Consider the following 24078-nt stretch of genomic DNA (forward strand, 5'->3'; position numbering starts at 1 on the left):
CATTTACATGATGACAGGTAAAATGAAACTATTGACACAGAAGTTGAATGAAAAGTGAGGTAGTGATATCTTCCTTCCTTTCTCGTTACTCTCGTTAGTAAAACTAAAAAGATATAATTTTTCTGTGATTGTTTTGTAAATATGCAGTTTAATTTTCCAGGACAAAACCTATTGTAGTCATCTGGTTGCATACATTAATAACAAAAGGTTAATTAACCAGCATTTACATGGAACATTTGCAGTTTTATATTGGATCAGTAGGTTATTATCATCAGATAATACTTTATCAGAATTGCCAAAAATATAATATTAAAAAAGATCTGTTCTTATAATTTAGGTTTCAGGGAACAAAAAACATAGTAATACATGACCTTACTAATACTATATACATAGCATAATATCTTTCTGAAATTCTTTTCAGTTATATTTTATGCATACATTATGCAAATTGGTATCTTTAGTGTTGGAATCCTGTTTATGATCTTACTTTATTAACATTTTTGTTACAGATTGTATAAAAGAGTCTGAAAAGGTAAAATAATATGTAAATGGTAATGTTTATCAGAAAAACTTGGAATTATTCAAAACTTGCACAATAGTTTGAGTATCTTCCACATTACAATTTAGAGTGACTTCAGATTATCTTGAGAATACACATTGATTATAATGATTATTGGAGGTGACCTTTGCCATTTGGTGTGCACCTAAAAGAGAAAACACAATTATCTTTAAAGCAAGTAGTGTATTACTTCTAAGTGGACATTGTACAATTCTTTCAGGCAATTAATTATTACTTTGTAGATTGTAATCTTGTTCCATTAACGTTTCTGCCCCTCTTTCAGTTCCTTTGTTACATGTGCTGGCAATGCATGCTAGAATGTTAACACATTGGCCAGCGTGGCAAGTGTGGCAGCAGGTGGCAGGTGTCAGAGGAGAAGGAGGCACCATGGCATTAACACCATACGAGAGAGATGTCCCCTTTCTGCTCAGGGATCCGGCTGCGCTCCTCACACAGTTCGTGCTGCTGATGCCTCTCACTCTGGAGCAAAGTATGCATTTTATCTTTTGAATTACTAATTTATTTTTTGAAAATAGTATATAATGTTTATTTCTTACTGTTTTATACACAGAAGTCAGAAACATACTACAGTGGAACCCCGATTTTATGTTCCCTTATTTTACATTTTCCTCGCATTATACATTCAGTCTTCGTGGTCCCAACACAGCAAAACATTATAAAATTTTCCTCGATTTTACATTTTCCTGCATTTGAAGTTTTTGTTCCTCTGAAAAACGTAAAATCGAGATTTCACTGTATTATGAATGACATTGTAACATAATTTTAGACGCATGTCTTGAGTGTGTGAAATCTGCACAGAAGAAAATTTGTTTTTCAATATAAATATTTTTTTTCTGCTGACAAAAGTTGTCCACCAAATGAATCACATTGACATGCAATATACATAAATATACATAATACACAAGAACTGTTATGTTGTGCTTCATTCTTATACAGTTGAAATAATTGGCAGTAAAAAAAGTATTGATATTAAAAATAAAATTAATGATATCTAATATAAAAGAAATAAGAAAGTAGTGATTTAAAACTAAATTATTACACATTTATTTTTCTTTAAGATATCATTTGCATTTTTGTAAAAACTTTTGTAGACTAAGATGCACCTTAAAATCATGAGGAACACATAAAATCTCATGTTGTTTTATGCTATAGTTTGGAACAATGTAAACAATTTTGTATCCGCTATATTATTATTTCTATAAAAGACAATCCAGTTTATTACAATGCACATTTAAATGCAAACCACTGCAAATAATCCCATTCCCAACCAAATAGGCATGAAATACGGTACTGCCTCTACCAAATAGAAGTTTAATAAACATCATTCTTCATGATGGATGCAGTAAACGTGGTTTTAGTAATGATTCCTTAGAGTTTTGTGTTTCTGCAGAAAACATCCAAATTCGCAACGCCGATACACCAAACTCTGTGTAATCAAAACTTCACTCTTGTAAGAGTAAATGCAGTGCTTATTTTAATATAATCATATTACTTTTCGAATATGATTTTTAATACAAACTAATTACATATATTCATTCATGTTTAATTTTAGCATACTTCACATGTGTCATAAAGGTGCTCTACAACTTGCTGTATTTCCAAGTGGTTGCGCAGATAAGTTGCAAGATGCCTGAAGAGAGGCGGGTCTTCTGGAGAGAGCAGAGTCAGCAAATGAAAAACTTCACTACGCTCGAGAGCACTTTAGGAACAGTTGTGGAACTCCTGGAGCACAGTCAACTGTATCTGGAGGATGGGGACTATGGGGATCTTGACGTAGAACGGAGAATGCAGCATCAGAACAAGCGTGACATGGAGACTGAGATTCAGCAGCTTTGCTTGCCTTTCCTCAGGATAGCAGCTCTTTTGAGGCATCACTTGTACAAGGAGGAGCTGCCTGAAATACGGACCGAACAAAGTGAGTTCGTGCGTTTGGTGTATTACCTAGAGTTGGTGACCGAAGGAATGGATTGGCAAAAGTTCAATGCAGCCGTGGCGTTGAATTGGATGGAACAACCGGATGTAATAGTGAAAAATTGGTGTGAAGAATTTGTAGTGTTTGTGAATAGGAGTCAAGTAGCAGCTAGGAATCTCGTAGATCAGCACATCAGGTGGCAGCAGCCAAGACTACTTCGATTACCAGACTTGTACGATAAGATTTTCCAGGTAAACTCATTTGGTATAGAATCATTGCATGCATTAAATTTAGTTGTGTATTCTGCCTTCCTGCCTGCCTCTATGCACATGCGTGCTTTTGTGTGTGTGTGTGTGTGTGTTTGTGTGTGTGTGTATATGTTTATATAGGCTCAGATGCTACACTCCAGTAGTAGTTCTTAGTGGAAGTACCTAATTATAATTCCAAAACTAGAAATAAAGAACCCAAAATATCTCCACACCTTGAATGACATATTAACTTGACACTTGAAATTTGAATTATTGGAGAGTAATATTCTTATTCGGGCATTCTAATATTCGCAGTAAGGAAATATCCAGGAAGCTGCAAATAGGGTGGATGGACTTCCTCCACTAATCACTATTCTACAGAACTAAAAAAAAATCCAGAGGATATAACTCTTAGCCCTTTATATCCAGCCAGCAAGTAGCATATTGTGATAACTGGTTGGGAGTGTCTCTTGGCATCGTCTAGTGCCTCTCCCGACTAGTTATGCAAAAATGATGCTGCGAATAGAAACCCAATTTTCATATAATTATATATCTATCCAGAATAGTCATAGGATCTACACAAACTCAAAAATTAAGAGGGCCAACCAATTTCTTGAATTACTTAGTTTGCAACAAAAATTAAGATTTTTAAACCTTTTGGTATTTTTTTCTTTTTTTCTTTTTATTACTTAACAAACCAGACCTTGAACTTCCAGAAGTTAGGTTTTTGTGCTAGAAGAGGGAGAAAAGAGGCATGATTCCCGGGAGGAGGTGCACAAGTTGCATTTGTCATACCTCCCTTGAGGTACAGGAAGGGAAAATGGCACTTGCATTGTCCGTGAAGATGGAATGGACCAATCCTTCTGCAGGTTCAAACAACAAGCAAGCACACTGTTGCCAAACCGATTCTCTCTAAATGCTGCCTTCCCTAGAGTTTGGACACAATGTGTGTGACTGAGGTGTCTTTGTTCGCCCTTCCCCTCCACAAAAATACAAGTGGAAAATTGACAACGGGACTCGATCACCATTTGCTTCTTTGCCCACACATTTACGGAATCCTTCCTAGTTGACAGGAACGAAAAAAAAGGGGACTTGTTTTTAAAAACTTTTCCTTTCCTGTTGTTCTCAATTTTGAAAATGGAAAAAATTAAGGATTTACCATACCGGATAACCACTTTTTCTTCAGTGGAAATTAACTTAGATTCCTAAGGAAATATGATTGGATCTAGTTCGATTATTTTTAATCTGAAGTTTCTTCACGGACGCTATATCATTTGGTTATCAGGTGAAGCTGAAAATGCACAAGTATAAGTAATCATTTGTTCTATGGGCAGATAGGGTGATATTTTACTCACTGATGGAAAAATATTCATGTAAAATCAATTGTGGGAGGGGGGTTCAAAGTTGGGATAAATGATTCTTCTACGTGAGGCAGAGAATATTTTCTCTATGCATATTGCGTGACTCGTATGTTGTAAAGTGATGGGGCCAGGAAAAATGAGTGAATAAATTAGAGGTGTGGCAATATTTTCTGAGAGCAGCCAAATTTGGTGCACATCTAAATGCCATTAAAATGCATACTTGGACCAAAAGAGCAAGGGTGCTGCCCAAGCATGGTCCTGATCATATCATCTTCAAATTGGCAAAAATCGAAGAATATGTGGGGTAAAGGCGGCCAGACCATGGTGCTGATCACAACATCTCCCACATTCAACATATATATAATATGTGTCGCAGCATGGTGCAAAGTGCATGGGAAACTACCTTCTAGAGCATCTAATCAGTGATCCTTCTCCCCCCCCCCTCTTTCTTTCTGCGACTTTGCCTGGAATGAGCACACTTCTGATAAGACTTGTTCAACTGCATTGGCGCCGCTCCACCACCTGTTTGTCTCCCCCTTCCCCTTTCTCCCATTACAAACCGGTCGGAGGGGTGTCTGCAAGCAACAGACAGCTGGCAACAGGCACCAATGTTTTGTCTCGACCAGAGCTATAATTCATCCACTTTAAAGGAAAGAAAAATTGTATTGTTTTGAATATTACCTCGGAAGGTTGTTTTGCTTCGATAGGGGAGACACCAGCACCAGATACAAATCGAGGAGTAAAGAAAAAGACAACCTATTTTTTTTTCTTGTTCTTCCATCTGATAAACACCTTGAACAAACAGAGCAGTTCAGGAAGGAAATGCACATGATGCTAAGAATAATATCGCCGCTTATTATCAGAACTAGTCACCTGCTGAAAATAGATCATGCAATATTAAAGGTTGACAGGAAGACAAAAAAAGAAATAATAAAAAAAGAAAACACGTTATTTATGGGAAAACTATTGGTGGAAGGGGTGTTTGCCCTCCGCAAGACTTCTAAATACAATAGTAAATTGTCGATTAACATGAATGCAAATAACAATCGGTGACTTGCCCAAAGAGAGTTGATGGGGCTCATAAGCCTCTGGCCAGTATTTCTAAAAAAAAGAAAAAAAACGTCAAAGGCAGGAAAAGATGGCAAAGTGAGGACTGACTACTATAAAAAGTATACATAATCCCATCCCCCCCTTTTGAAAATCCTGCACGCTTCACTGATAATAATTTATTATAACGTCTAAACATGCGTAAGTTTGACAAAACTTGTTTTGTTCACTTCATGCTGTTGGGCTGATCGGGACTGGATACATATGCAGCCCAAAGTGGAATCTCAACCATTCTGCACGTCTTGAGGACACTTTGATTACAGTATATAAAGATGATTGGCACCCAGCTATAAATGATCACCTCCCTCCCCTCCAATTACCCTGACTTCTAAAAATAGCAACTAATTACCAGTTTACAGAGTACATGGAGATTTCACACAATCAGATGCATAAACTGAACCTAATAGGCGGCAGTTAAAAGCAGTCATCCCTACCCTCGAAAGTGGGTCCCGTTAATCCATCATTAACTTTCACAGCACGTCTTGCTTTTTTTCCTTAGAAATTCATTATCATACTTTTCCCGTTGTTAAATAATTTTTTACACAATATACCCCCTAAAAAGTAGATTGTGTAGTCCTTCCGTACTGACACTTGAGTTTCAACCCTCCCTTATGCATTCCTGCTTTTTAAGTTTCCCACATTTTAAGTTTTTTATTTACAGGCCACTGAAAAACATTAATTCGGGGTTTAACTGTATTGATTTGACTGGCCCACCTTGATTTTATTGCGAAGTTGTGCTATCCTTCCCGTTACTATCCCAGCTGTTCGGGGAACTTATCTGTGCCATGCCCATGTCTCGTGCAGGTGACGCGTCTCGAAGGTTGCCTGTTGTATGACCCAACGTAGCATGATTGAAGGCACTGCAGGGACTACAGAGAACTACTGGGACTACTCACAGAATAAGGAAAAGTCTGGGCCGAAAAATTGTAGGTGGCAGCAATAGTCAGACGAGAGCAAGCTTCTGGGAGCCAGACAAATTTATTAAGAAAACAATGTAAATCAGGCAGCGTGATTCTTGTCACACACAGGGTGGTGAGAGAAGGATGTGGCAAACAGGATGAAGTCCCGATTCACCACAACACGAATGTCAGATTGAATTGAAGCTGGAGCAACTTGAAAATGTTGCAGCATTAGGTATTGAACTGTTCAGAAGTTCTATTGGTATCAGTTAAATGTCTCCCAAGCATATATACTTACTGGTTATTACGTATTTTTTTAGTCCTTATTGCTGAGAGTTCTGCTTATAATAACCCATGGCATAACAGCCCACTAGGGACAATGCCTAGTCATCGACTGCCGGTTTCGCTCCCACCAGAATGACCAGTTATGGGGTGACGTGTGGTCAGCACGATGAACCTCCATTGTCGTCGTCGTAGTTTTTGTGACCGGGTTATACTACTTCTTTGTAGCTTCCAATTTCCTCACGATGGTGGGTGGCCACTGGTCCCATACACAGGCCAAAATCTCTGGAAAAGTTGCTACACTTTCCCCGGAAGACTCAAACCTGTATGCATCCCGTAGCCAGAGCCCAAAGCTTGCACCTTAGGGCATGGCCACTGTGCAGGTCAACAGTTCTACTTAGTTTCCTAAAAGTGTCTCAAGACAAGGTAGACATTTCCATGTTAAATTTTATGAAAGGTCTCAATTTATTCTGAGAGAGAATCTTTGGAAACTAGGAAGAAACATTGGCTGTAAGGAATAACAGAAAGCCACTTGTGTGCACTATTTTATTACTAGGAAGTAATGAACCTAACATTCTCAAACATTACCTTAAAATTGTAAAAGATATGACATTTTTTACAAAATGACCTATTAACTTACTTTGGATGTTCAAAGCAAGAACTCAGAAATAGTACTAATAAATTAGAAACCAAAGAAAGCATCAGATATATACCGTATTTATTCGTGTATAATGTGCAACTTGGTTTTTGAGGGGGAAAAGTGACAATAAATTATATCTCGCATATAATTCACAGTAGAATCCAGGTTCAAGAAATGGCTTTCTTAGTTGTAGGTCATAAAGCTGTTGCTATACTGATCAAGAGGAAATTACATCATACCTATTCAATGAGTCACCTGTTGCTACGTGGACCAAGAGGAAAATATCCTCTTGTGTAAACAATAAGTCACTAACCCATGCCACCTCTCCCTTCACTGTGTTTAGCATCACAAAGCTTTTACTCTTTAACCACCTTGTTTATTCAGTAATAGTAGAAAGTGAGATCAGAATTATGTCACATATTTGCAGCGCTCAGGAAGTTGTTGTCTTTTATTCCTCGCCCAAAAAATACCGCTGATACTCCCGTGTGACAGGAGGTGCATGCTCGAATTCCGCCAGAACAGCACAGCTTTTCTCGGTGATGCAGAATATTACATTACAAAATTAAAAATTGTGGGAAATGGCATTTAAACTTTTATATGTGGTTTCGCTAATTCCTTCTTTACTTTTTCTAAAAAAACTTCAAAATATGCTTTTTCCGTGACTAACGTAACTTTTATACAAAGCACATTCATGACCACCAAACTAGTAGTTAGCAGCACAAGATTTCTTCCATTAAGGCATTTGCACTCTCCATATATGTCATTATTTGGCCAGTAATACATTTTAATTATTACTTTCTTTTTCCTTACCTTTTCTTTCATCCAAAGTACCATTAAATTCAGAACGTTCCTTTATTTTCTGATGAGCTTATTTCAACCGAATTTCACATTAGTGTCGCCATACTGAACCCTCTCCTTGGCATGTCACTGATTGTTATTTACATTGGATTTAGCAGTGTTGCAGAGGGCAAACACCCCTTCCACCAGTAGTTTTCCCGTAAATAACAGTCTTTTTTTTTGTCTTCCTCTCCACGTTTAATATTTCGCGATTTATTTTCAGCACGTGAATGGTTCCCAAGAAAAGTATCAAATATATTATTATTAGCATTGTGTGCATTTCCTTCCTGCACTCTTCTGTATGTTCAAGATTAAATCTGAAAGCAAAACAAGAAAAAAAATTAGCTTGTCTTTTAACTCTTCGCTTTGTGTCTGGTGCTCATGTTTCGTAATCTTCAAAAGCAAACAACCTTCTGAGCCGAGATTGAAAACAATGCAATTTTTCTTCCATTTACAATGGATGAGTCAGTATTTGCTCTGGAGTCGCGAGACAAAACACTGGCGCTGGCTGCCAGCTGCTCGCTACCCGCAGACACCACTCTGATGGGCAATAACAGGAGGGAGGGGAAGTGAAGACAAACAGGTGCTGCAGCGGGGCAAATGCAGTTGTTGAACAAGTCATATCAGAAGTGTGCTCAGTCATTCCTGGTCAAGTTGCAGAAAGAAGGGGAAGATCACTGCTACTGACATACAAGCAACATTTCCGACTCAAATATAGGCATTAAAGAAAAAAAGAGAGAAACTGACTGAATTGTGCACACCAGTGGCGGATTAAGGCGAGGAGAGACAATTTCCCCTAGGTCTTTCTTGCTGGGGCAGCTGCTGATCACTGTTGCCAACTTCGCTCTTTTGGAGCCAGATCTGGCTCTTTCGTGCACTCGTTTGACTGTGAACTGTGGCACCTGCCCTTTCCCCACTATGATGCCACCACTGGCTCCGGCCCATAAATATCAACTTTTGCCATAAATGTACATTTTGCATGTGACGTGATATTCGTATAGCTATAGGCTGTGTCACCCACCTCTTCTTTCCTCCCCATGTATTTTTATATATAGCGCTGTGGCTAAGATGAAGATGACAATTTTATCCGGGAACCCTTTATTTTCGATTTTATATTAACATCATTGGATTATTGAGATGGGTGATGCCGCCAAATCTAGGTGCTGAAAACTAAGCAGCACCCCCACCCCTCTGACAACTAAAATTACCCTAGTAGGCACTTTATGCAGCCTTCGTTAATATAGCTCCTTGAAAGTCCTCTTTAGCTATATTAATGGTGAAATTTAGCTATATTATGCACATCAGGTTTGGCAACACTGCCAGGATGGCCGTAGGAGGCAAGGAGAAATGCACTAGGCTTATGGGACCATTATTTTATTTGTTCTCTCGGGAATATCAAACATCCGATGACGTAGAAAAGTACATGGACGGAAAAAGGACACGTTGAACCATGTCATAGTAGTAGGAAAAGTCGAAACTCCCATTTGATGAGCCGTAACTTGAAGTTGATGTCCCATAAGGAATACATGGGTTTCGGTAAATACTAATTCATCATATTTTTCAAAAATTGTGCCCGACCCTGTGGCCGAGTGGTTAGCACATCGTGCTGCGACGCCAAGGGTTCCGGGTTCGAATCCCGGTCGGGCTTGGTTGTTTGTGAATGTCCATTCATCGATTTCATCACTCATCCCCATCTTCGCAAATTAGCCAAGAGGCACAAAACGCGAAGTAAAATAAACTAAATCAATCAATCAATCAATTTTCAAAAATTGTATAAGGTTTAATAATCAACTTAGGAAACCGCTTCCACTTGCCACATGGGGAGAAATTCATACTCTTCATTTCTGGCGGAGATCTTTTTAGTAGCATTGCTCATTTCGACGATATTGCAATAAATGCATGCCTGATGCGTAATTGTCCCTCTTCGCCTTAATGAGCTCATGGTGGGAACATGGGGGAGATGATGTGATCAGCACCACGCTCTGGCTGCCTTTATCCCCCTATTCTTCGATATCAGCCAATTTGTAGGTGATGTGATTTACACCATGGTTGGGTACCCTTTACTAAGGATGGATGATATTGCACATTTGATATCATGATATATCGTCAAGAAAATATCGTCAGGACGATACGATTTGATATTTTTCCTTATCCTAATATTTCCTGATATTTGCACCATGGTTGGGTAGTCTTTACTAAGGATGGATGATATCGGAAATTTGATATCATGATATATCGTCAAGAAAATATTGTCAGGATGATACGATTTGATATTATTCCATATCCTGATATCAGCAATATATCGTCAAATATCGTGATGATATATTGCTGACGCAATATATATCACTAAAATATTGTGAATATATTGCTGACATGATATATATATCGCTAAAATATCGTGACAATATATTGCTGACACGATATATATATATATCGCTAAAATATCGTGATGATATATTGCGAAATATCGTGACGTTATATCGCCGATATGACATATATATATATCGCCAAAATATCATGATGATATATCGTCTAGTTGATATCGCCTGCATGATATTTTTTCAACGATATATCGCCCAACACTAGCCCTTACCCTCCAGGGTTGTCCCAAGTACAGCACCTTGAATAACGTAGTGTTGAAAACGACCCAAGAAACTGGTTCCCCAGACGGATGACAAACATAGATGGCAGTGCGATCAATGTCGGTGCTAATTTTCTTATGAAAGTAATGCGGCTTTGTTAGTTTTTGGAATATATTATGTAGATTTGTTTGTCTTGAAAGGCGGTACGTGAATTGATGGAAACAGTTATATTTGTGGAGTGATTTGCAGTCACGAAATGACATTAATTTGGAAAGAAAAGTAAAATAAAATTAATAAATAAATAGCATGCGTAACACAAGAAGAAACATTGCAAAGTGATTCCGAACGTCAGGTGTTGGATTGTGTACTAGAGTTTTATTTTTCTATGTTGTTAGAATATAAATAGTATCCTGAGAGATATTTCATGCCGAGGCGACAAACCACAAGTGTCGCTTGGAAGCGAGCAGTCCGTAACCAATGCAGTCTTTCGAACCGTAGGGACACAAGCTCTGACTGCACCGTTTCCTCAAGGAGATTTTACACCAAAGCAACACATGTCCTTCGGTCCAAGGCAATTTTCACACCGAAGAGACATATGTTGCTTGGAAAGGAGCCAATCAAGAGCAACATTTCACATCGTAGCGGCATGACGGGAAACACAGGCCAGCGTTCGGTTGGTGAAATCCTCAAGCGATAAGTGTCGCGTGCCCCTTGTCGCTTTGGTGCGCAATCTCCCTAAAGCAAGACACTCGTTGCATCGCGCATGCGCGAACAACAAACCACGGCAACATGTTGCAAGCTATTGAGAAAATGGTCCAATTTGAGCGACGCACATGCGACAAAGCGACACGTGTGGCTTATCGTGTTGCCTAGATCTGTTGTAATGTGCAGTTTTTCGTGTCGCCCATCTGTTATTCGCACAATTAGCAGCGAACGCTTGCCAATAGACTGAAGGCACCATGTCGCTTGTCACTTAGTTGGGAACTCCCCCTGTAGCACGTCGCTTCGGTCTGAGCACCCTTCCATGAACATGTTGTTTGCTGTTTGGACCCTCATGTGCAATGAATGCTATTTTACAGTCTGAAAGTGTGTGTCACTAGTGTGACAGTGTGAACATCCCATGTCGCTTGTCCCATTGGTTTGAAAGTTTCCTTACACTCATGTCGATGGCACTAAGAAAGTTTTGTGGGGTTCCCCTTGTCGTTTCATGAAATCATCATTATCATCATCGCCGCGATTAGTTTAAAGCGGAAGAAAAGAGACAGTAAATATCCAAAATACAAATGCTTCAGTGTGTATATCTTTAAAAGAAATGATGATAATAATAATGAACCTAATTCATACACAAAAATTTAGTTGCCAAGAGCATTCCACGCATATTTTTTCTCCCGTATTATTAATGAAAGTATGACGATAACAGGACGTGGTTGACTGTCTAGAATGCTCGTTAATATCTTCGCGACCACTGTCACATTCATAGAAATGCTTCATGTAAAAGAATCAGACGTTGCAGCGAAAACTCCATTTACTTCCATTATAAGCAGACGAATACCAAGCACCGGGTTCAACACCAGCGCCTCTAGCAGATCATTTTCGAGTGGAACCAGCCAGAGCACGCAGAACTGTGCCGTTTTCCACACTACGTTATTCAAGGCGCTGTATCCCAAGGTACCCATTTATTTGAGGCTAGGTGAACTCCAGAGCTGCTTTATGAGGCATCTTAGATCACCCACCCCGGGAATCGAAGCTGGGTTTCCATTGTTGCAGTTGGATGATGCCCTACCGACTAGGCGACCACGGCTCCCCAGCAAATGAGAAAAAGTAAATAAATATAAGGTCTTTTCACCCAAATAAGCATTTTAATGGTATTCAGATGTGCCCTAAATTTTACTGTTCCCAGAGAATATTGCCACACCCCTTGTTTATCCACTCATTTTTCCCGACTCAGTCACTGTACAACACGCGAGTCACATAATCTGCATGCAAGAAACCGTTCTCTGTCCCACGCAGAATAATACATGTGTCTGAACGTTGCCCCCCCCCACCCCTCCCCATCCTCAAAACAATTGATTTGACATTAATAATTTTCCGTCGGTGAGTAAAAAATCGCTCGTCTGCCCATAGAAAAAATAATCACTTTAGCTTATTCATTTTCAGCTTCATTCTGATAACCAAAAAGCATGGCATTTGTGAAAGAACTTTGGATTAAAAATAATTCACAGTGAAATATAGACTAGATCCAATCGTATTTCCTTAAAAATCTAAAATACTTCCTATTAAAGAAGAAGTGCAGTTCTTATTGAGTATCGGATAGCGGAAGCGGAGGTTGGCAAACCCTTCAATTATTTATTTTCCATTCCAATGCTGCACACAAGAAGAAAGGAAAAGTTTTCACAAACAAACCTCCTTCTCGCTTTTCTTTTTCATTCCCGTCAACTAGAATGATTCCGTAAATTTGTGGGGGAAAAGAAGCGAATTGTGATCAGAGTCCTGTTGTTAATTTTCCACTCGGAGAGGGAGGGCGAACTTCCATTTTTTTCAAATTCTAAGGAAAGCACCATTTAGCAAGAATCGGTTTGGGAACAGTATGCTTGTTGTGTGATCCTGAGGTAGAAGAATTGACCCATTGTATCTTTACGGGGAATGTAAGAAGTGCCGTTTCCCCTTTGTGTCAGTCAAGAAAGGTGGGACAAATGCAAGTTGTGCCTTGCCTCCCCCCTCCACTGAACCATGCCTCTTCCCTCCCTCCTCTCGTAGGAAAGCCTAACATCTGGAAGTTCAAGGTCACGTGGTGAATGAAACAACTGTGAAAGCAAGGAAAAGGAGGGAGAAGTCACATGGTCAACAGAACAGGTTTCCCACATATAACATGGGAAACGGGAGTTAGAGCGAACGTAAGATCGGGGTGAACGTCGTATAACTTAACAAGGCCTTTTGCCGGGGCCTGACTGGATGAACGTATGAAGGGGGAAAAACGTATAATGCAGGAACGTAAAATCGGGGTTTCTCTGTAATGTTCAAGGGCTGGATAAAAACTAGTGGCAACACTTCGTACCAGGCTTTATTGGCAGAGGAAACACCAGTTACATTGCTTCAATGTAAGCATTCCATGTCGACCACCTTCTGACACAGTTATGGAAGCCATTTCTGTTGCTGACCTGCAGTGACCTACCTTTTCCTGCCAATACCAATAACTTCTAATTTAGCAAATCTTAAATACTTTTCACTAGTTATAAGCATTAGACTATAGATATGTTACAATGTTGATCATACATATGTACCAGAATTTGAGTGTTCCCTATGTGCCTTCATGCAATGTGTCTTTACATTGAGATTGAGTGAATACTAAGGTATTAATCAGAATTAGTATTAGAAAATATCAGATTAGAATTTCTGGTTAATTTTGGAGTGTCCTGTGAAATGTACAGAATATTGACCAATACAATTTGAATATTCTGGCAATGATGCAAATTTTAATTCATTCAACACCAAAATTTTGTGGCAGCGGAATTATGATTGAAAGACATGTTTATAATGTCTAATAAAGAAAATTCAGGTAGATTGGGTTGTACCTAGTCATATCAAAAAATTCTGTTACAAAGTTAATAATGAACTACATGGCACAGTGAGCAAGCTAATGTATTAATATTTGGATGTTACAAAGGTACAGGTCTTGCCAATACAGAGCACCAATCACTGTTCAAAATGGCCACCTCTGGCCTTCACACTGGCCCGAAGTCTCGGAGGCCAGTCATCGATCACATCATGCACCGTTCGAGGGGAAAGTCCGCCACTGCCTTCACAAGAGAATGCTTGAGACTCGCAAGGCTTGGATGCCTCTTCCTACAGACCATGCCCTCCAAAACGGGCCATAACCTGTAGTCCAATTGGCTGAGATCGGACCTGCTGGAGGGCCAATCAGCCAGTGCAATGAAATCAGGCACATTCCTCTGAAGCCACTCCTGTGTGGTCTTCGCCTTGTAGGCCGGTGCTGAGTCGTGCTGGAAGCTCCACGGCTCATTGTTGAACATGGTGCGGGGTAACGTTTTCACAAGTGGCTCCAACACTGTCACTTGGTACACTTTTGCAGATGTTTTCACACCATGTTCACGGAAGTGGAGGTCAGTTGTGCCATCCTATGAAACCCCCACCAAACCATCACTGAGGCGGGATGATGGCCTCTGAGGATCCGTGGCGTGTTTTCACGAGCTTCCTGGGATGTCAGGCATAAACACAGTCGTTTTGACGATTGTTAAGACTCCTCAATCGTGAAGATTTTTTCGTCCTTGAAAAGGATCCTCCTGTGGCCACCATTTGTGTAACGCTGAAGTAGTATTTTTGTTTTCTGCTCCCTCTGGACCTTAAGCTGTGGAGTGAGGAAGTGACCAGTACTTCGCCGATAAGTACGGAGTCCTAGGTCACTTTGGAGTACACGTGACATAGACATTTTCGAAATGTTCAGCTCTCAAGCCATCACTGCTTGTTTCCTGACAGGATTTCGTCGAATCCGCACCGCCACTGCTTTCACAAGCTTCTAGCTCCTCATGCTGCGAGGTCTACCTTTCCTGGGGCGGTCCTTAATTGTCACAGTATCTGTTGATGGTCCGATGCACGAACATCCTGCTGATATTCAGCTTTTTCAGGGTGTTGAAAATGTCCAATGGTGATTTGCCAACTTTGTGCAGTGTGATTACTGCCACACGGTTCTCGTATACACCCCCCCTCCATTCGACTCGCAGTGAAATTCACCTTTCTGCTACCACAGCCAAACACACAATGATACTGGTTATTGTTTGATCCAACATTGCAGGGTTACCTTGCCAACCTGTGTTGCCATCCCTGTCTAAACTTTGTAACATAATTTATGATATGACTAGGCATGTACAAATGTTTAATTTTAGAATTTTTAGAATTAGAATCCAGAGTGCATGTGTACACTGGTGTCCAAAAGTTAAATTTAATCAGGTAAACTTAGAAAGGGAATTTTTACAAGCAAGAATACAGCATAAATATTTAGTAAGGCAACAAGACATTTCCAACTACTCATTGTGCACAGTCAGAGGACATCAAATAGTCAAATGTTGCAAAGGGCAAGAAGTACATTGCATCAGACCACCTGAGTGCCTCAGTCCTTATCTTGCTCTCATCATGAGCAAGACTCTATTCTTTGTTGGTGGTGAGCAGACAGTAGTGTGCATATGATGCAAATGTGCAATTTAGTTTTTCTGTTGCAAGGTAGAATAATGAGACCAGTGAAAGCAGGGCAGACACGAGCCAAAGTCTCCATGGCTTTCTATGTGCCATGAAGCATCATCTCCATGGTTTTAATACCACCTCTTAAAGAGACCAGTATCTTGCATTAAAGTGCCAGAAACCCATCATTGCATGCCCGGATCAAGCCTAAAAAAAAATGTTAGGCCCATTTACAGTAATTAGGAGCATCGCCACTTGATCCTGAGTCCAGATTTAGTTTGTAAACAGATTTGTCCCGCACATTGTTATGGGATAGACCCATCCCATGAACATTATGGCAAGTGACCAGTTTGGTGGTGTGAGCAGCCATCAATGGATGTATTGAGCTAAACTTTTCCAGGTAAAAGGGCAAGGTATTAGAACCTCATGTGAAACATTTCAGAAGTGCAGGAGGCCTAGAGTTCATATTCATGGATGATAATGTACATCCTCGCAGCACACACCGTATAGAAGGTTTTCTCAAAAGTGAAGATAAAAATATCTCTAGATGGAAATTTGGTAGAACTCATGTATGATCAGTAGAGCCCCGATGTCAGAGCACTAAAATTTGCCCAAAAAGGCACCAAAGTGGAAAAATATCCACTAAAAATAAAAAGGCATATAATAGGCATTCACTTAAAATATTAAGTATAATAAATTGCCTCAAATTAAAATTCTCATCCAAAATGTAAGACTTCCATAATACTAACAGCTGTAACTTCCATAATACTAACAGCTGTAATTTCTTAATGTAGGGTGAGTATTATGTATTTTTTTTTTTTAATTTGAATGGAAATAATATCTATACAGCATTGAATCATTTTCAAAACAGAAAAATTATCTGTTCAATCCTCAAATAATTGAACAGTAACTGTATAAGAACAGTGGCTCTGCATTCATAATGATGGAGGCTTTCTTAAAGGAACAGTCAGGATTCGAACCTGGAATCTTGGTATCGAAACTGACTGTTGACCATTCTATGCACTCAATCACAGGGCCAGAAGCAAAAATAGTGACAGATGGGCTTGGATTAACTTCTTTTTAGGTGCCACATTGAAAATTATGTTAAGGGGGCAATTGCTTTTTATTCTCTTGTTTATTGAATATTTATTGCTTAGTTGCAGTTACCAAAAGGAGGGGAGGAGACACCTTCTTACTACTTGAATTCACCTGTGGGGAAACTAAACTACAAAGGCAAAAAACACCCGTTTTGCTGTTGGAAGTATTATTTCCTCCCCCTTTTGAAACATTTTAGTCATTTACAAGCACTAATAACAAAGTAGGCACTAACAGTCAAAGTGTTCAATTATAGGCACTATGGAATTTATATGTAATGATTGAATTACCCAGAAATATAGTTCTGTGCTGAAAGCATATGTCAAATTAGACATTCAGGCCAATATCTGGGATCTAGTGATCAGCCTCTACCAAGGACAATTCTGGACCTCCACACTTCATTAGGTGTAGGACCTAGCACCTGCAGACATCTTGAACAACCTCATGGCAAACGTGACACATTGATATGAGGTGTGTGCATGACTGTTAGAGACATTTACACAGAAGGGACAAGTGGCAGGCACCAAATTCACAAGTAATAAGTTAAAGTGTGGATAAAGCACACTAAAAAATTGAGTGGACCTAATGCTACATTCCTAGTTCATGGAAGCAGCAACTCTTTTGAACACTATCAGTCACGTGCTAGATGATCAAAACATGGTCCGTCCTTTTACATCATGTTGAAGGTGAATTCCAAGCAATAACCAGGGTTGCTGTGCATCTGGAAAACAGGAAATTTTGCAGATCATCTGGAATTTATGTGCATTTTGGTGTCTGCGATAGAAAAAGTGGCAAAATTTCAACTTTTGAGATTCGGTTCTTGTGATCCCACTCCCCAAAAAGATTCAGTTCAGAGACATGTTCTTCTCATCTTATCATTCTCAGTTATACAAAATTATGGTTCCATCCAGTTTCGGTTCTACATAGACTCGTAGATAATATATGTATTAAATTTTCTCTTTTTATAGTAGGTATAGTTGGAAAGAATATCAAAGTAGAAGTTGTAGTCCAGCTATACTGATTGATAACAAAAGTAGGTTGACAATATGATCATAATTTGGTGAAGAGGAGGTTATTATCTATTATTTTAAAGCTCTTGTTGACATTTACATTTGGTGTAACAAGAAAATAAATTTTGTTAGCAAGATTATAACACTAGTAGAATTTTACATAATGATTGTTAGCCTGACTGTTATCTGTTGATTCTGCATAATAGTAGTAACTACATGAATAGTGCAGAAAGCAAATATAGTGTCATAGAAAATGCTGCTTTTTTTGTTTACATTTATAAGTGCACAGCATCTGGAGAAATTTTTGTTGCATAAAGAAATTGTATATCAAATCCTCTAGAAAGTGAACAATTTTGTATTACTTATGAAGATTATATTGTTTATGAATGTCTTCTGTTGTATTTAGATTGTGGAGATGTGTTATGATGAAATAATGTACCTCTGTTAGCTTAGCCTGAAGGCTAGACATAAGTGATTATATCACCAGACACGTGTGATGCCAATTATAATTTTACATTAGACTTTGAACTATCACATGTTTTTTGTGCACATAGAATGAAATTTGCTTTAAAAAAAAAAAGTGGTGGAAGTGAATATTCATACTAATTCATAGATGTAATTGAAAGGTTTGATAATAAATTTCATTTTTGGACTGGAACAAACTTGGAAATGTTAGGAATTTCATAACAAACAAAATCGTAGCAACCCTGAATAACTGCACAATTCAAATTTAAGTACAAAAGTTTTGTATTTTTGATTAATTTATTGAACATATGAATTAATCTATATAAAAGTGTGTAAGTCGCACACATCATAAATTATGAAAACTGCTCAGTCTAAATAAAACCCAACCCCAAACTGAGTGACATGCAAGTAACACATGTAGCATGTTATTTCACTCCAATGCATAAGGTTGCATATACAGATCTTAAAAATATATAAATAATAGTTGTTGCTCGCCACTTAGGCAGGCTGAAAAATTCTTTAGGGGCTGACAAAACCTCATAATATTCATAATGTGTCATTGTTGTTTGCATTTCATGTACCCACAGTTCTGATTTCAATCATTTTTGCAATATCCATTTTTAGTTCATTACTTGTTTTGTTTGTTGTTGCATGTGCAATCTCTTGCTGCTCGTGCTTACCACATTTTGTGCCATTGTAACATTTACTTTCCTACATGTCAACGCTTAGCATAACTATGTTTAACTTTTGAACACCAGTTCTGCTAATTATTAATGTGAATCTGTGGAAAGGCATGGCAAAAAAAAACTGTTTTAATTCACATTTATTTTCAGTATTACCATCGACGCCAGTGTCCACAGTGTCACTCTGTGCCTAAGGAGGCAAGCATATGCCTGTTGTGTGGTACTATGGTTTGTTTCAAGGAAAACTGCTGCAAACAACAGAATACGTGTGAAGCAGTTCAGGTATGTGGCTTTTTCACTTTCAGGTTTGTGGTAGCAATCTCAAAATGTAAGTTGTTGATTCACCATAAAATAGTATTTTAATTTGATATTATTTTTTTCAAAATAAGTAAAACATGTGAATAAATTATTCTAAGGATGTACAGAAAATTTTAGCAATATAAGAAACATAGTGCTTGTTTACATAATATGTGTGATATTACTATTTTGAAGTTTTAAGTGCAACAATCAATTTACTTCATTAGGAGCAACTAATTAAATGAAATATAAAACATGTTATTTGTGAACATTATTATTCATTATTGAATGAATTTCAAGGAACCACTCTTGTTGCTTACATGCAAAGAAAATTGTTTATTCATTTTTGACATAATACACCTACCTAATTATCTCATGTTATTTTTGTTCTTCAGCACTCAATTGATTGTGGAGCAGGAACAGCCATGTATTTAGTGGTAACATCGTCCTATATAGTGGTAATTCGAGGAAAACGAGCATGTTTATGGGGATCTGTTTACTTAGATAGCTTTGGAGAGGAAGATCGGGAACTGAAGTAAGTGTATCATTTATAAGTTGGATGTAGTAAGGGAAAATGTAGAATATTAGCAATATTTACATGTCTACTATGTGAGAGCAGGCTGCTCCTAAAAACATTTTTTGCCACAGAGTTGAGAGAGAGAGAAAAAATATATTACAACTGTTTTGGATGTCCAGCTTCTGTTTGTACTGTACCTTTTCAATGCAACTAAGTTTGTTAAAAGAAACTGCAAATATGTTGTATGCAGTGGTACCCTGAATTTACATATTCCCACATTTTAAGTTTTATCAGCTTGTTTCCCTAAGAAATGTAAAATTGAGATTTCACTGTATTTTTAAGCATAAACCTTTTAGATAGAGTTAATCCTTTGCACGTGTAAAAAAATATCCACTGCATGTGGAAAATATTTTGATATCGTGTTGATTTTGGTGACATTGTCAGCCAAGATAGAATCTACATCTGTGCATTGTGATCTATTTCATATATAACTAGTTTTTCCAGCATGTCAACATACAAAGGTGGCCATGTTTATGGATTTTACTAGAATACAGAGATTTCAGATGGATGTCGACCAGTGGCAAAGCGTAGTCTTAAGAAGAGGACAAGCTATGCAGTACTCCAAAAAGGGAAGGGGTGGGGGTTAATAAATTATACAGCCCATTGCCTTAGTTTTTCTAGGAAAGAAAGGGCATTTTAAATAACAACTCCTCTGTCAACATCATGCTTATTTCAAAATTCAAAATTCTTGGTCACGTTATTGATATAAAAATCATATAATAAAATACTTGTTATTACTTATAGCTTCCTGTACACACAATTTGAATTACCCATGTTTGTTTTGGTAAATTCGCAACACACCAAACAAAGAGAACACTCGCTTCAACCATGCGTTCTTCACACACAAATTGAATATGTTCCGAAACTTAACAGAAAACTGATACCAACCTCGTAAAAATTATTGTTCACAGTAGAGCAAAAGAACTGACCTGAAGTTTAAAATTATATTAGGCTTTGGAATAATAGGTCATTACCAGAGAAATAGAATGCGCCAGTTCTTTTTTTTTTAATAATATATCATATTAATAAAAATAATATTTCAAGTTTGATAGCATTTAGGACTTAATGTTTTTGCTATTTGCAGGTCCCAGAAGAGAGTTTCGTTGTTTTTTTTACTTAAGTTTTATCGAAAAACCATCAGTTTATTGAATTTCTTTGTATAGAAAGGAAACCCATGATAAATATTGTGTAATATTTGGTAGTTGTCAACACTGGTGTAATTTGAGATGAGTGAGGCGTGAGGCAGAAACAGCATTCAATTCGTCTGTATTCTGTTTGTTTTGTACTTTCTACTTATTTTGAATCTTGATGAAATACATTGCATATTTTAAATATACTTCCATTACTTCATGCAATATTGAATGCAGGTTTAGTTACTATAAATCTGACTTTAGGGACAAGAGGAGAGAGTCATGTTTCAGCACTAAAAAGAAAGTTTGGTAATCCATTGTTTTGGTACCAAAAGATACAGGTCATTTTGTGTTTGAATCTGCATTTTAATGAATGTCATTAAGCCTAATGCTTTTTATTTTGCCTCTTGAGCTTCTTGCTCAATGAAAATCGCTATTTTTTTTACAATTGCAGTGCTATATTTAATACCATACTTTGATTTAAATAACTAAATATATATTTACATATCTATTACTTTTGTGGTACATATAAATCCATTCCTCTGAAATTACAAAATAAAGTTTTTCATACAATATTGGTGAGAAATGAATGGAAACTTGGAATTTTGCACAATTTCGAGGATAATTAGACTCCCCCAAAGTGTTGTGCCATTTTTGTGGCACCTGCAAAAGACCAAAATGCTGGAAAAGTATCGACCAGTTTTGGTGAATAAAATAGAATCCACTTTCTGATATCACTGATATCTGTTAATATGATACATTGACATCAGAATCTGATCAGCCCTAGTGATTTTTTCTTATAATAGTAAATAAAATTTATTTTCAAGCACAAGGCATAATGTTAACTGTTCACAAGCTTTATTTAATACCTTAGCAAGGATCATGTATTGCTTAATTCTAGTGCAATTCACAATCCTGGATACACGTAGGACATGAACTTGTACCTATCAGATAAATATTACTTTTTTCCTTTTTTCATGTTAATTCTGCATAAAAGGGTATCAAAACTAGATTCTTTCGACTATTTCATTTTCTTTTTTCCAAATCTTGTTGTTTTCATGCACTTCTTATATTGTATATAATATTTTCAGGCGTGGAAAACCTCTGTATCTAAGTCCAGGCCGTTACCAGCTTCTGGAGCAGCAGTGGTTGGCTCACAGATTTGATCATACAAATAAGAAGTGGATCTGGCATCGTGACTCATTGTGAGATGGCTTAAATTCATTGTGGACTACAAATGATAAGAAACAATAGATACATATATATATATTCACTTTCGGCTAACATTGTATTACTCAAGAGAACATGCATACAGTGTGTGGGCTGGGCCTGTATATTTAGCTCATTATTTGCAGATTCAGTAAAAAAATCAGTTACCTGGCTTTGTTGCAAAAATAAAGGGGGAAAGGTGAAATTAAGTTTAATCTAAAAGCCAAAATATTATAGCTCATATTCAATTCTATGTTGACAAGTCTTGCATATTTAAAAAGAAAATAACGTATGTTCATTACAATAATAATGGGTGGGTATACTGTTAAGCATGTTTTTCTGGTAGTAGCAAAAAAACAAAAACAAAAAGTAACGTGTTAGTCCACGACTCTCGTGGAGATGATAAGTCTGACACACTGTGATACATGTAGGGGCTGAAGCATAGTTTCTTGCGTACTCAAACTATCTGCAGACCCTCTACAAACATCACAATACATCAAGGACTTTCAAAAATGCCCCTCCCCCTGTCCCCTTTTCCAATCCACTTTGTTTGTTCCTATGTATGAATCTAGTTTGTACATATTCACCAGCACAGGTATTGTGATTTGTACAGTGGCCGTAGTGTGGAGGTGTAAAGGTAGGAAATGGACAGCCGCTACTTTTGTTGCTCATTTCAAGACTGAGTGTCACTCCCTTGTGTCACGTTTCTTTGCTACCAGTTCAGCGAGGTGGTGTTCATTATATGATGATCTGAAAAGAAAGAGGGTAGTATTTTATTAATATTTGTTCATATGGTATGTATTTTTGTGTTACATAACTGGCTTATGGCTTGTGTGCAGGTCTGAGTCAACTAACTAATCTTGGTTATGCCAAAAATTCTTTGTTACCTTGGATCGTGTTGTATTGCATAATATAGAGTGCAGTCGAACAGTCACAGAGCACTAAAAAAAATAAAGCACATGAACTTGTACCTAATTGTCAGAAAAATTGTATTTCCTTTTTTTATTTATAATAGAACTGCATGGAGGAGATCGATCTTAGATTTAAGGGTGTTTTCAATGTAAAAAAGGGAGAAAATACTTTCATCTGCAAGTGTAAGCTGAAAATTCTGTGAAATGCTCTGCAGTGATTTTGTAATTATGGTAAGGTTTTTGAGCAGGTTTTGTTGTACATATTTGCAGTGCACAGGCTTGTAATATTTTTAATTGGGTTTTTATTGTCATCTTAGAATAACTTCAGTGCAGATAAACTAATAGTCTGTAATGAAAAATATATTTTAAACATACCAAATATGGTAGGATGGATGGATATTTTTTCCTTTGTGGCATATCTACCCACTTCCCCCCCAAATGCTCAATAATATTACAGACAGCACATATTTGATTTATGTGATTGACAATGGGCAAATATCACATTAAATTATGACAAGACACTTCTTTCTGCTGGAATGTTGCATGCTATGATGAACTATTCTTCAATTCATTACAATTTTTTGCCTCCTATAGAACAGAAAAATCTCTTACTTCCATCTTAAAAATTGTAATTATGTAAGACTTACATGTATTGTGTACAGATTCAAAGCATTGTGGACAGTTGTACATTTCTCATTAAAGGAACTAATTAAAAAAGAATGTTTTTTTATTGGGTTCAGATTTTAATGCTGGAGAATGTTGAAGGTAAAAATTTGTTGCAGCTACTCACTAAAGTTCGTTATATTTTAATATGTCTTCCGTTCCCCACTTCCCAAAATTCAGAAACTTGTATATATTGTTGTAAGCCCGTTTTACCTGGGCTCTGAGGTCACAGGGAAGTTTCATTTAAACATTTAGGTAGAGCTTAATAATGTTTGATGGCTGAACCTGCTCCGTAGGAGGGTAGAGATATGGAAAGTTGGTGAAAAAGGTTATTCACGCTTGTTCATACCTGGTAGATGTGTGTGTTGTCTTGTCCTAATGCTTCTCGCAGACCGAA

The 24078-nt window shown here is 37.7% G+C and overlaps 1 protein-coding gene across 2 annotated transcripts in view; it reads left to right on the forward strand.

The window, feature by feature from the left end:
• The window catches only part of Ubr3 (Ubr3 ubiquitin ligase), a 161869-nt gene extending 138131 nt beyond the window's left edge, over nucleotides 1-23738 (forward strand). For both annotated transcript variants that reach the window (XM_083120461.1, XM_083120462.1), the window contains exons 25-29: nucleotides 843-1049; nucleotides 2133-2743; nucleotides 19045-19176; nucleotides 19587-19726; nucleotides 21990-23738. In XM_083120461.1, the coding sequence (XP_082976587.1) occupies nucleotides 843-1049; nucleotides 2133-2743; nucleotides 19045-19176; nucleotides 19587-19726; nucleotides 21990-22107 (1208 nt within the window). In that variant the 3' untranslated portion in view covers nucleotides 22108-23738. The remainder of the gene's footprint in view (nucleotides 1-842; nucleotides 1050-2132; nucleotides 2744-19044; nucleotides 19177-19586; nucleotides 19727-21989) is intronic.
• The last annotated feature ends 340 nt before the right edge of the window (nucleotides 23739-24078 follow it).

This window comes from Lepisma saccharinum, chromosome 4, assembly GCF_977018435.1.
Source record: "Lepisma saccharinum chromosome 4, izLepSacc3.1, whole genome shotgun sequence".
Taxonomy (NCBI): domain Eukaryota; kingdom Metazoa; phylum Arthropoda; class Insecta; order Zygentoma; family Lepismatidae; genus Lepisma; species Lepisma saccharinum.